Genomic DNA, 15317 nt, shown 5'->3' on the forward strand with positions numbered 1-15317 from the left:
TAGTTTTTTAGTTTGGGCTAATTTTAGTTATTATTCGCTATGCTGTTTTTTTATAAATCAATTAATAATTTTAAGCAGCTTTGTCCTCTGAAATGAAAATTTGGTATAACAGGCTATGAAGTATTTATTTTTGTCGAAGTCCAAGGAGGTGTTAGGAGTGATTGAACCCAAATTAAGATGTAGTAAAAAGTGGTCTTCAACTGTATTTTAACAAAACCATTACTAGGTCAAAGGAAAGGAAGGTCATTGATATATAGATTATCTAAGCATAATGTTAACTTAAAACGCGAGGACCCGATAAACTAGAAAAATAACCGATTTATTTAAATTATTTGGTGCTCTTGTGCTTTATGTCTCTAGGAGTTTCGCGTCTTTTGTCAATTTTCCCTTAAAGTACAATAAAAATAAAGCAGCTTCAGTGGAAAAAAAATTCGGCTATGAAATCCTGCTAAAAAACATTTATAAACTTTAATAAAATATTCATATCCATATAGAAAAAACACTTGTAACTTTTGAAAAATCATGTTCATCATCAAATGACCCGGTATTTATCGTGGAGAATGAGATTGCCCAGAGACGTGTACTGTTAAACCTTGTTACAAGAACTAACAATCAATAATTCGACACACAAAATTGTGCATAAGAGCGTCTGCAATACAGGTTTTGCAAAATTTTGGGACTTGTTCTAAACCTCCTGATTGATTGCGGATATGTTCCACATGTGTTCTTCTTGCTTTGGACGCCCTTGCATGGAGTGTTGCGCATCAATACTCAGATCCCAGGCGATTCATAAATTAAACAAAGTCCAATGTTGCCACCTATTTTACCCCTGGATAATTATTTATACTTGCACTTTCCGAAAAGGGAAATTATCTTTAAGTAAATGACATATATTCCCTTAGGAAATATTTTTGATTTAGTTTAAGTTGTTTTAGTATTGGATTACCATTAGTTAGGATTTTGATTTATTTTCCTAACTGCGTGCAATTGTTATTAAGTTCCTATCCTTCCTGGGTCTCACTAAGTTAGAATTCAATTTTATCTTCTACAATCCTTTAAAGGGTGCCCGTGAAAAAAATTATGAATTAAAGAAAAACAATGAGGCCATCCCGATCCAAATTCAACACATCTTAAAATTTAAGCTTACAATACATATAACATTCTGAACAGTCTGGCAACGCAGCACACATTTTAGCGCGAATATGGATATTTTCTGAAAGTTTATAAATTTTTTCTAGCATGATCCTATGATCGATCCGCATTTTTTTCACTGAAACTACTTTATTTTAATGTACTTTAAGACACAATTAAAAAGAGCTTAAAAGAGGTACATGAGCACCAATTATTTTATAAAACTCTTGAATTTAACAAAAGTGGTATTTCAATTGTATATTTTTATATCCTGGAACGAGTCAGTTTTTTGGTAATTTAGTACAATAGCCTTCGAAATTAGTACATTAAGTCAGTTAATCCAAACCCACATTCCTGTTGTGTTTTCATCCGACAATCAGTCAGAAATCATATGGATGTGCTGTCAGATTAGTGACAACTGGACTAGATGGAAAGAAAAATGTTCACCATATTTGTAAATGTTTTGAAATAGTTCGTAAACTAAGAGATAACCCTGATATGAGTGATCGTGTATAAAGTGATATGTGCAAGTAAATGATATTTACTTTTAGAGACACACGTCAACAAAACGATTGGAAAGCAGCAGAGCTCCATAAGCATCTAGCTGTTTGTCAATATCAAGAGCCAATTAATTATTTAAAAAGGGGGTCTTGACTCTATTAATATCGTTACGGGAATTCATTTATTATCTGCAACGGAGTTTAGCTCCTCGGATGCCTCTAGCGCGACGTTGTGCCGAAAATATGCGGGATAATGTGAGTGATTAAACCTGTGCTTAAACTGTAAACAAAGACTTTCCAATTGAATTCAGTGCGTCCCGAAAAGTGCAATATACTAAAACAGAATGACTACAATAACAATGGAAGAATACGAACTCATGAAAGACTCCAAATATCGCATGTATGTGGCTGCAGTTGATAAAGCTCTGAAGAACTTCGAGTACACTTCTGAGTGGGCTGACCTTATTTCAGCCTTAGGAAAACTGAATAAGGTATTTCACATATTAATCCAACTCGCAGCATCAAGAAATGAACAATTACATAATTAATTAACAGGTCTTGTTAAGCTACACAAAGTACCCAGTGATTCCTAGAAGGATAAAGATCAGTAAAAGATTGGCCCAATGTATGCACCCAGCGCTGCCTTCAGGAGTTCACCTGAAGGCCCTCGAAACTTATGATATAATTTTTAGATGCATGGGAACCAATCGTCTAGCTTACGAGTTGTTTATTTACAGTTCAGGTGAGTTCAGTGAACATTTTAAATAATATCGACACTTGCTCTACATATTCACACTTTTTACTTATACCTATCAGCTTGCTATCTTTAAATTGTGCGTATTTAGGTAGAATTATGTTGATTGCTTATCTTATGGGTTTTACTAAAAACCAGAGTAGTGTGGGTTTTGATGTTGCAGTAACTTTCTATGAATCAATTAAAAACTTTTGTCCTTACTAAAATTACACAATTTTAAAAGTAGGTATATAGTTGTCTGATTTCAAACATCCTATTTGGCCTGATAAAACTTTACTTTATCAAATGGGAAGTGGTATTATAAAATACTTGCTAAACTGTTGATAAGGCCGCGTTATCTGTAAAACTATATAGACATTTACTATTATTGGTAAAAAGCTATTTTTATGAGTTAAGTATACCTATGTAATAATTTTTTTATAGTTAAAGTACTTATCGCAACTTGAAACTACAACACTACTTGAAAATTACTAATTTTGTATTTAATAGAAAAAAATACTATTAACTCTCTTAAACAAACCGTTTGGGTTGCTAAAAGTTGTACCTAAATTTGCTTTTTAAGGTACAATAATCAAGCGCGTCCTTTAATTTTCAACACATTTTCCGATGTGTACTCTATCTTTAAACCACCTCTTACATAGGTATATGCGAGCATGTTTGTTTAATTCAGTTAATTGAAACAAACCTGCTGAACTGAATTGAAGCAGTTCAAACTTGACCCTGCCAAGTCATCTGACTATTTAGGCCGATTATTTTCGTTTCCTTCACAAAACTTACATAATGCAGGTAAAAAATTGATTTTAAACGCGACCTTGTTCCTGCTATTGAGTTCTTGACCTTCACAACTGCCATATTTAAATTAATTGGAGTTCTATTTTGGGCTGCAAGTCAGAATTTTCCATGTTAAAGTTCACAGTTCTCTATACTTATAAAGATTCTTTATTTAGTTCAAGAATTTTATGTACATATATATTTTCGTTGGCTTGCTTTATAACGGCATAAAGCATTAATGTTTTCAAGGCAATCGATAATTTTGTTTCTAAATACAGAAGAACACAGTACTGATTATTGAAGATTTTCAGCAAGTATTGTCTATTTCTCTATACATATAAGAGGATTTGCTTTATTTCGAAGTAGAGTCTGTCTGTCTATATTGGTCTGTCTAATAATTATAGATGCAGATAATAGAGTAAATACAGAAGCCCATAAATATTTTTTTTTGGTTTGGTAAATACCCAAACTAACCCAAACTTTTTTGGTGCTTGGTGCATGGGTAACTCACTGAATTTTCAGGAGTTGGCGCAGACTAGAACTGTTGCGGGACACAATTTGCATGAAGAACTAAATTTCTTAAAAGCGACAAATAAAATGTTTGTCAACAAGTTCAGTGTTGTGCGCTCAGTAAAGAAGAGTGCGATTTAACAGTACAGTAAACATTTCGAACTTCACTCATCGTTAAGAAAATTTTCGCAGGATTTGATTTTCAAGAACTATTGCGGGATACATGTCGAACTGAGTTTTGCAAAACTATATTTCTCAGAATCGACAAATACTTTACAAGTTCAGAGTTGTGTGTTAAGTAAAGAAGATTGCGCTCTAAATGTCGTCAACATTTCTTCAAACCTTCAAAAATTCATTCAAATCACATGAAATCTTGAATTTTGTGCGCTTTGTAAATGTTGATTTGAAAATCAACGCTTTTACGTAACTGCACACTCTTCAATTGAAAATTCTAACTTCCAAAGTAAAGCCACAAGAAACTTGAAATATTAACATTCTGTAGAAGACTTTATTTTTACGTTGGCGTAAACTTGCACCTAAATGTCTGATATTCAAATTCCGTGTGACTTTTTGTGATAAATCTTCCAGAATTTACTCACGCACGTATACGTTATACAATATAATTTTCAAATCTCTATTCAATGATATAAAAACGAGCTCTGTGGCTCAAATGGTTCTTGAGCAGCGTCGAAAAAGGCGGCGTCATGTTTCGGTTGATTACGCAATAAACAAACAGGCAAAACAAAAACCCATGACTTTTTTGACGAAAAAACATAAAACTGGAACCCTTATTTGCATGTCTGACACGGTTCTTTAGACAAGCTTCAGATGAGCTTGATGTAAAAACACAAAGCCGCCCAAAATATTCCCAAAGTTTAAAAATTAACTAACTACGAGTCAGTTGGTGAATATGGGACCTAAAGTTCTACATGTACTTACATGGGAACCAGGGGCAAAGTAATATTAAGCTTACCGAAAGCTGCGTAGTGCCACCTGGAAAGAAAGAAGAACATGTATTTAGTACTGCAGGAAATCTGTCCAAAGATAAACTTATTTGAAATCAGCAAAGCAAAAAGAACCCTACACACAACGAAAATCTACTTCAAATAGAAAACTTTAATCCTATAGTTATCAGGTAGGATAAGGGCCACAATGATTCCATATTTGCCATCTAAGTACGCGATTCACACGACACAAAGTGGACAATATCGTCCACTGTCGGTAGCAAACTGAATATTTCGAAAAAAGTCACCAAAGTACAGAATAAACATGATTATGTAATAATATACATGTTCGCCCTTTCGATGATTCACTGCTTTGCTTTTGCTTGGAAGGTCGATTTCAGTTTGTTTATTGTTGACATTGTTGTAGAAAGTGGCTGTTTGCATGACAATATTTCCACGTTGCAAAGGCAAATTTAATCACATAAAAATTAATCTGTTGCTCAACATCCCAGGCATGATAGAAACCAACGAAATTTAAACTAATTAAAAATGTCCTTTAAAACTTCTGATTTCAAGAATTATTCAAAATTTCTTCTAGTTATGATCATCTTCGCTCTTTTTGTGATATCTTTTTTTTCAATCTCTGGCTTATTGCTTCATCAACCTGTATAGGTTGTCTCATAAAAATGTCTCTCAAAATTGTTTTTATAGCACACCCAAATATTCCTATCATTTGAGAATTCTGCATTAAATTAGCAATCCTTTATACATACTTAGTTGACCGTTTGTTCGTGTCGTTTACTAGCAATTTAAGTTTTTCACTTTTTAATCTCTTGCAATCGGTTTATTATCTAGTTACCAACTACCTATTACAAGTTAATATCTCAGAAACGGCAAAAGATAGCAACTTGCTACTTCCTTTGGCTTCTAGAGGCAGAAATCGGTTTTGTTTTATTTGTAGTTTTAACTTCAAAGTTTCATTAGTTGCTTACTTTCTATGAATTATCAAAGTTCAAATATTTATATTCACTAATATGTACTAACTTTGTAAATGGAAGCCTTTTTTTCTTCTATCTATTTGACATCTTATACTGTGTCTCTTGCAACTAAGTATGAGATGGCAACAAATTGTATTAGTCAATTGAAATATTTAAACTTTGCTAATTTGTTGAAAGTTGATCTATTGAAACTTTGTAGCGAGAACAACGAAACTCAGTTCTTCCTCTAGAAGCCAAAGAAAAGAGCAGGTTGCCATCACACCGTTTCTGAGAAATTCCCATTGCAAGAGATATTTTTCGAAGCAAAATTAGAATTTCCAGTCTACGATACAAGCAAACGGTAGACCAACTAAAATTTAATCAAATGAAAGTTTGAGGATTTCATGAGACTGTACACTTGAAAATATTTTTTTAAATGCAGATCGCAAATACCTACACGGTATTTAAATTTTTTGCCATCTGTAACCATGAAGACACAATTAATACGTTTCATACTAGTGGGACACTGTGCATATCAAATAACGCGCAATACTGACTTAGCTGGTGTCCAATGTTAGGCACTTTATATGCTTGGCCGTTTTTTAAAGTAAAAACATTTTTTAGCATTTTTCTGGACGGGGTTTTATTAATTCCAGCGTGATAACAGTTAAATTTAGAATGTATTAATTCATTTATCATATAATCATGCTTTTGTAACGAATTTATTGACACTCACAGCTCAACTATCTACGCATTTTTATAAAAACATTCCGGAATGTTGATAACATTTGATCGCTTCATTCTTAAATTATCCTTTTCTTCTTAAACCGGACTTAAATAGTCATACTTAAAAAGTCATTACAGTTACTGGATGTCAGGCATTATTTATAACTCCAAATCAAAATAATTCCTGGGCTTCAGTCATTTATTGTCTATTTATCAATTAAAATACGTTTCGATGTTTTCCACCATCATCAGTTTCTATGTGTAGCGTTGTTGCTACTTTAAGCTTTGGCAAAAATATATGCAATGGAATTGAAACACAGTCAGGAAAGTATGTACAATTATTTATAACTATTAAAAACAGACATCGCAGAAACTATTTAATAATGAGTGAGAGGTAGGTGTAACAAATGCAAATGAAACTTAAGTCAGTAAAAATACTAAAATAGTGGAAAAGCAAATCTAAAAGGATCTCCGGAGTTTGTAAAAAGCACCCGTTTATATTTAGAACCTAACAGCAATATTAAATGTGCTTTTCGTGGATTTATCCAATGAATCCGCTGTGGTCAAAAACAATTGACCAGAAGCACTGAGTTTCGGAATATTCTATTTTCATCGCGAGAAAGTGATTCTGGGATCGGCAAAATCTCGCAAAATAAAATTTATGGTTCTTGAAAAATCCGAAAATAACCCATGCACCAAAATACATTTTGTGAAAAACGAAACGTTCTCTTTGGTTTAATTTCAGAGTGCGAATGCATTATTTTTCTCGAGTATCATGTTGAGCCAGTAGCTAGCTGTTCCTGCAAAATTGCCCAGCGATATGGGCAAATATTTGCCGAACGTGATAATATAGAAGGATTTTGTAAAGTGTTAAGTTAAAACTTAAAATGCGGCCTTGCGGTCTTCATGCAGCATTTTTGCCTGAGCGTATTAATAAAATCGTTCAGTTTGGCAGGCATGAAGGTGATTAAACAGATGGACCTTTGATTACATTCAGCCAAACCAAACAATGAGTTTGTTACATTTTTCCGGTATTAATTAGAAAGAAAAACATTTCAGAACAATCGTCATGTTTGACCTTGGCATTAGTTAAACTGAGAAGCTATTAGTTAATACTGCTGGCTGTTTCCATTCAAGTATAACTGGTGTTAACTCTCATCAAAATAATGTCTTGGGTGGTACCTATCTACTTTCATATATTTTGATGTTTTTGTCCTTATACAAATAGAGTAATATCAAGCCAAATGTATATCTATTTAAGCCGGGTTATTATTTGTTTCCCGTTATCACAAATCCAGAATCATCATTGATATTATCAGGTCTGATAAGTTATGTTAAGACTAACTGATACTGATAACCTACATAATCTCTTGCAAATACCAATGACTAATTTTTAGGGTGCGGTATTTCCTGAAATTGAAGATGCTTAAGTACTGCAAATAATTTATATCCGATAATGCATGCATAACGGATAAAAACGCATATACGGTATATGTTTTACACATGAGGGCATACTACCAATCATTCTTAAATTCGCAAATAATACGGAATTGTGAACGAGGCTGTGAAGCTTATTACAGGAGAATTTAATCAGCCTCATGTACCTATCACATGTTTGAGACATTTATCCGTATTACTCACGCTTGCATTACCCGTAAGTGTGAGTAGGATTTCGATGATTCTCAGTTCGTATTCAGAAACTTCACTTTTCTGAATGAACTGTCTCTCTCAGAAATGCTGTAACCAGCGAAAGGATATTTTTGCATCCACTGTGCACTATGAGAAAGCCTTGGACCGAATTTCACCCGATATCCTTATTGAAATATAGGGATTTTTTTGCAAATGCAATTGCAGAAAAATCGCGTGAAAACTAAAAACATTTCTAAAATGATGTTTGTTATTAAAAGTAGGCCTGCGTAACACTGTGTTGAGTTGCACTTTTGAGTTGTTGCCGCTCTCTGAGTTAATGCGCTATAACACATCGGTGAATGAGTCATAACTCATTTATTAAAGCGGATTAAAGCTGTACGAAACCCTAGACTGGAATTTTAACATTCGGAGTATCATTTTTTCAGCAACGGAACTGAGTTACTGAGTACCAAGCTATTTGCGCAGCACTGCTCCAACACCTAAAAATGCACTGAGTTACCTTTTCCTGGCTTTTGTCTAAAACGAGAAAAATCGGAAATTTTTAAGAAACTTTAAAATTCTTCAGAGCGATGAGATTTTCAAGGAGTTTTCCAAATAGTTGATCATATGCCTTTGCTTTCTCTGATCGTTTTTTGGAAAATTAATTTTATCGAGAAAAAAACAAGATAACTAATCCTAAATTTGAAAGTGGAAAAGGATGTCAATACTTTTTACGAAACGACGAAGGAGGCGAGTGTTGTAATAAAATTTATTTTAAGATTTTTCGCGGAAAATATAGTTAGATTGTCAGTATTTTTACGTAAAACATTACTTAGAAGAAACAGTAACTTTGCTAAAACTGGAAAATTCTGAAATTTTGAAAAAACTAAAAATATTGTTAATAAATGGCCCTTAAAATAAATCGAAGAATAACTTGCCAAAAAAGTAAATTTTTTGCCAGCACCGGGACTGAATTACTGCGCCGGTGCGTTGGGTTGACACACAAAGCCAGTCGCGCAGCACTGCTCCAAAAATTTCACTAAGTTACCCAGGCCTTATAAAAAGTGCGTCCTTTAAGCCTCTATCCGGTATTGACAACTGGAGGATTGCAGTTGAATCGGCTCTCTAAATATGAGCCAATTTCTAAGAGAGGTTTTTGAAACTTGTATTATTTTAGAATTTTTTTTATGTTGCGTGAAAGCCAAAACATTTCTGGAATAATGTTTGAAATAAAAAAGTGCATCCTTTAAACCTCTATCCGGTAATGGCAACTAAAGCCTTCCAGTTCAATCGGTTCTCTCAATATGAGCCAAATTCTAAGAGCGGTTTTTAAGGCGTGCACTATTTTCGATTTTTTAAATTTTGCGTGAAAGCCAAATCATTTCTGATATAATGTTTGGTATAAAAAAATCCGTCCTTTAAGCCTCTATCCCGTAATGACAACTAGAGCGTTGCAGTTGCGTTGCAAATCGGTTTTCAAGTCTAGCATTATTTAGTGTTTTAATACACATCATAGAAGAATAGGTTCAATTCTTGTGATCCGCTAATTCGGTTTTTTTATAACCCGGTGCTTCTTGATTTTTAATGATTTGATTGAGAGTGCTCGGGAACTTTTCAATTAAATGAGAACAATCCACTGCAAAGAGAACCTTAATTTGAAGTTGATACTTGTGATATATGATGGTTCAATGTCTATTGCTGTACGAAGTGTAGTCGGAGACTCTGAAGGTCAGGATGTTGAACCAACTGGAGGCATTCGAAATGTGACTCCACAGAACGAACTATGCTTCATATTCTATGGACAAATGTTGTAAACGAGGCAACTGAACAAGCAAACATCGAATGGCAACTATTAGCTACCATAAAATTCCGAAAGACATCATATACCGGGCATGTTTTGAGAAGTGATAAAGATCGTCATCTAAATTTTATACTCTTTTATATTATATACTTTTTTGAAGTTCACCCAACTTTAAGAAAATCGCACTCAAAAAGAAAACGAATAAAACTGTTGTTGCAACTTCAACCATCATTTAGGTGGAGCCAACTTTTAGGCTTATTTATTTCGATAATCTTCTATTTCAACTATTTTTTTGAAATCTGCAATAGACTAAATAATTAGGACCCAACCATTGCAATGAGAGCCCATTATTTATCCATTGCGGAAACGTTTTATAATTTACCCTGCTAGAACGGTCACAGATTTGAAACAACCGCAAGAAACTAAAAATGTTCCCAATTGAACGGGTAATTTATTTTCGGTTAAAAAACGGCCAGAAGAAACGCTACACGAAAAAAATGTTAATGTGCAAGTGTTCCGAAGCTGATTACCTATTTCGCTGTGTATTTAAATAAAATTTATTGCAAATTTTGAAAACATTTTTGTCTGTTGGATTCACATAGGAGGTCACTATGCCTTGTGGCAATTTTTGCTTAAAATATTTAAAATTTAACGGTTCTATAAATTTTTAAGAAGTCAATTTAGAACATCGGACTTCACGAGAGGCAAGAACCTTAAGCAAATTTGCAGGGACGACATAGTTATTATGTATCAGCAAAGCTTTGAAGAAGAATTTTAAATAATTATTATTTAAAAGTATCCGCTCTTAATGCGGGCAGAACAAGTAAGTTGAATGGAAAATTCCAATTTAGTCAAGAGAAATATTTTACCGCTTACCTGCTTTTTTTCGTCAGAAGAGCATTTAGCGCAATTTTACTTATATAAAATTATGAGTAACCGATTTCTTTTTCGACTCTCCGACATTCTTATCAAAATCAACCTCAACACTGCCGGAAAGTTCCGGGGAAAGAAAGGGATGTGACATCACAAAAGTTATTATTAAGAATCCTTCTATATTATTATTAAGAAGCTATTAAGAGAACATCGAAAAACTCGCAAGATCCGTAAGCTTGCAATCGAAGGATTATCGGACGTGGTGAATTATGGACGGATGGTTGGAAAGAATCCAATTAAATATCTCGAATTATTCTATTCTGCAGAGACTTGAATTGATTTTATCAACTGAATGTCTCAAATCAATTATCCACAGGGCGATGCAGATGATTACTTTCGCATTTATTGATATCAAAGGGAGATACGAGGCCTAGTATTCCCATAAATCGCGTGAATCCATAAAAAATGTGCTTAAAGGTCGCAGTATTAGAAAATGGAGATTGGGATTTCCATAGCATTCTGCTAAAAATGTCAGTATGAATTCGCTCAAATATTCCGAATTGCGACTAAGAAATGTGAGATATTAATAATCACTCGATTATAAAATAAATTCGAATATTTCATTACCCGAAATCTTTTTATTAAAAATTAGAATATTCATTTAAAACGCTTAAAATTGCTTTTAATACAGAGCCCTAATTATCACCGCCAGTTGAGTAACAATCAAATAAACTTGTACAAAGTGTGTTTAGAAAATTAAGTCGTTTCTTTAATTGAAATATACTGCAATAAATAAAATTCTTGTTATTCTTTGTGGCTGGTAATTTAAAACAAAATTTTACTAAATCCTGATCTCAGCTTCATGAGTCATCATAGCTAAGCAACATCGATTATTTCTCTAGAAAACACACTAATAAATAAATTAACAGGGCGTAGGTAATAAAACATCTCTCTAAACATAGTAAGTGTTAATTATCACTTACGCAATAAAGCATCTAAAGGAAAGAACAAACATACCACTTGTTTTTGCGACCACATACAATGTTATTCACCTGCACATGACTTAATTTTTTCCAATTAGTGACCTAATTTATTTTTGTTAAAGGTTTATTTCCTCTTATGAGCCATGCTGCCATGAATATACGTCCAGCATTGTTGACCATATACGAGACCCATTTCGTTCCATTAGGAGATCGGCTAAGGCCGGCTTTAAGTGGATTTCTTAGTGGGATTCTTCCGGGGTTGGATACAGGAACCGACCACTTTGATAGGTAGGAAGCGAACGCGAGAAAATGGGGCTAAGTTAGTAATAACGAATTTTGTTGTAGAACTAACAAATTATTAGAAGACGTTTGTGATGGGGTGGGACCGCCCTATTTCTATACCTGCATATGGCAATGTGTGGCAAATAACAGTCCTGTAAGATTGCCGGCGGTTACCTACGTTTTCGCTCATTATAGTCGAAAGTTGCCCATGGAGGACCAACTCTATTTAATGGGACATGATATTGGATTAATGGTATGGGCATTTTTCAGGAATGTGACACAATTAGCATGAATTTATTGTGATTATGATTGTAAAATTGATTATTTATAAATACTACTAGAGTAGCTTTAAATAAAGCAACACACTTGAAGATTGATGATTGATCGTGAAAAAAATCCTGAAAACGATTAAGAAAACTTTTTCTGCAATGTTTAGTTATAACATTTTTCATTGATTCATTTAAATTGTTTTAGTTCAAGCCTCACATAATAAATTGTTGCTATATTGAACTGGTATATTTTCGTTTCAGGTGTCAGGTTTATGTGCAGCAGTTCAAGATTCGAGCGTGCTGGTACAAAGGTCCGCTTTAGACCTGCTGATGGTGTGTTTTCCCATGCAAAACAAGCAACTTCTTTACGCTGACATGGTGCGTTTAGTCACCGCAGCCCTGTCCACAATACTAAGAAGGGACATGTCCCTAAATAGGTCTGTATTCATATCACATTTTATTAATACTGGGAAAGAGTCAAAAGTACTTCCCAATCAGCGTAACGCGCCTTAGCACAAGCTGATTAGGAAATAATGTCACAACATTGAATTTGAATTAGTCGACCTTGTTGATTATTGTAAATTACCGAAACGCTACTGGGTGATTCAAAATATTGCGTTATTGGGCTTGGCTGAGGAATGCAAAGATAGTGGATCACAAAAATATTCGAACACTCCGCGCTTAGTTGAATTTCTTAAACAGTACTAGAGTAACGCATTGAAAAATGTTTTAATAACAAACAAACCAATTGGAAAAAGAAGAATTTTATTTTACTACACTACAACAATATCGGATTTCTTCTAATAATATTAAAAATTCTTAAGTGGTATAAACAATTGATGCGCTTTTTCGCTGCAGTTAAGTAGGCATAGTTATATTCGGTGCAATGAAAATTTATTGCAAAAGAAAAGAACTAGAATTAAGTCTGGACTTAATTCCATTATATTAATAATAATAAAAAATCGCGGAAAAATTTAACGTAAAAAAGGTGCTGTAGTATTTAGTTATAAAAATGAGATTGTATTATTCACGTAGACCGTTCAAAGACGTTACATTCAAAATAAATGAGGCTTATACCGAAACGAGTAAAATAAAATCTTAAAGTTAGTGCCCCACAACTTCCAGTTAAAAGGAAAAAGTATCTGTTTACACTGTTCGCAGATGTATTCAGGCCAATGAATATTAAGCCTTGGCCTGTACTGAGTTTGGTAAAAAATAAGTGTTTTCGTCAACACAGGTCGAAGTTCAAGATGTTTGGGGTCGGATGGACCACAAATGTTGTGGGAAAAACCATATGAACTTCAAAATAAAAGTTTGTCTGCAACAGTAAAACACGGCGGGTGATCTCTTATGGTATGGGGGTGCATTGCCTCATTTGGTGTGGGCGAGTTAGTTTTTATTGATGGAAGCTTGGACAAAATGGGTTATTTAAAAATCTTAAAAACTAATTTGTTTCAAAGTGCGTCTAAAGTGGGAATAAGGGAGAATTTTGAATTCTATCAAGGCAATGATTATATGCATAGTGCCAGGATTGCCCAGGAATGGACGCTTTATAAATATCTCAAATCTCTCATACTACTCATAATATTACTGCAAAATTCAGTTGAAGCAAATTTGACTTGAAGAAGGCAAAGTAGATAGATTTTTTTCCAGAGTCATATTTTTTTCTGTCCGAACGTCGCACATCTGCGTTGGAATAAAAAGGTAGACCCACCAAATACTAATCGTTACTTTTGATTGTTCTTAATTAACAAAATGTAATAAATGTGCGAATACTTTTACAGATATAATTTTATTGATTAATTTGAAAGAGCTTTTTGAAAACAATTTATTTCCAAATTAATACAAACAATAGATTTAACTTGTAACCGAACCTTAACTATGACTTATGACTCTTAGACCGTATATGTTAAGACTGACTATCTTTAGACTGAGACTATCTGAGACTCAAATCTTGTGACTTCTGATCAAACATGTAATGACTGAATGCTCGTTACTGCTGTGGCTTCTTTTACAGTTAAATCGTGCTGATCATAGCAGAAGCGATACTACGTCTTATTTTGAAATAATAGTCGGCATAAGTGACCATATAATTATATTCAAACAATAAAAAAAAACATTTCATATTCGTGGAGAAATTCAACTAAACGCGGGGTGTCCGAATATTTTTGTAATTATCTGTAAATACATATGTATAGATAAAAAATTCCTTCCTAAAAGAAAATTTGCACTTTGCCGTTGAATTTGAAGAATTTTTATCTTGATGTAATAATTCCTTTCCTTAAAGTATAAATGATTGATGAAATAAAGGGGCCCTAATGCCGCTTCAACTTGAACGCTTAAGTTTCTGCCAAGAATGGCGCAAACTGATTATAGTCGAAAGTGTTTAAGATCGGTGCTCGTTTTCTTAGGTAAATTTGGCTTTCAATTGCCCTGAAACGTAAAATAGCGTGGAAAGAACAGATGTACTTACCCCGTTTTTCGGGGAGACTGTACTGTGCGTTCAGGAGGATTTTCAAGTTATTTCCGCCTAATTCAAAAGCCGGAAAAAGTCTCTGGAGGGTATCTAAATAGAGAACACACTTGAGTATTTCGTATCCGATCGCGCACTTTCTTTGTAGAAGAAACTTTATGGATTTTTTATGATAGAATTACATTTTTTCGAGTGCGATAACACTTGTCATTTATCAACGATTTTACAGGATTGTTAGTTTTAGTGGCCCCTCATCTCATGACAGATGGAACGAAATAAGATGTTTATCTCTGTTCTATAACGAAGGGTAAACAAGGATGCTGAACATACTCATGGCAAATGCCACTATAAAATACATAGTTACGTAGTCAAATAATATGCTGTTTTCTCTGTTCTATCACGAAGGGTAAACAAGGATGATAGATATATTAACGAGCAAATGCAACTATAATATGCATAGCGAAGTAGCCAAATAATTTATTGTCTCTATTCTATACGATGATAAGAGACAAGGATAAAGATAATAGAATGCTACTATAGAATTTAACATTTTTTAATTGGAAAATTATCGGATAATTACGACGTATTTCTGGCAAAGTAGTTGAAAATATCTCGTTTTTTATATTGATTGAATTGTATTGATGGGAAAAAGAAAGAGGGATGGCTATCCATCTTTTTTCCATGGCAAAAATCG

The 15317-nt window shown here is 33.7% G+C and overlaps 1 protein-coding gene across 1 annotated transcript in view; it reads left to right on the forward strand.

Annotated features, from left to right (window-relative positions):
- Window positions 1–1525: 1525 nt before the first annotated feature.
- Window positions 1526–15317, forward strand: part of LOC125505514 (protein dopey-1 homolog) — a gene marked incomplete at its 3' end in the record, with an annotated part of 28085 nt that continues 14293 nt past the window's right edge. The window contains 5 exon segments of the mRNA XM_048669494.1: window positions 1526–2122; window positions 2187–2373; window positions 11722–11887; window positions 11945–12134; window positions 12412–12587. Of these exon segments, the coding sequence (XP_048525451.1) occupies window positions 1976–2122; window positions 2187–2373; window positions 11722–11887; window positions 11945–12134; window positions 12412–12587 (866 nt within the window).

The sequence above is a fragment of the Dendroctonus ponderosae genome, unplaced genomic scaffold (assembly GCF_020466585.1).
Source record: "Dendroctonus ponderosae isolate FM_Combo_2020 unplaced genomic scaffold, Dpon_F_20191213v2 Dpon_F_20191213_8, whole genome shotgun sequence".
NCBI lineage: Eukaryota > Metazoa > Arthropoda > Insecta > Coleoptera > Curculionidae > Dendroctonus > Dendroctonus ponderosae.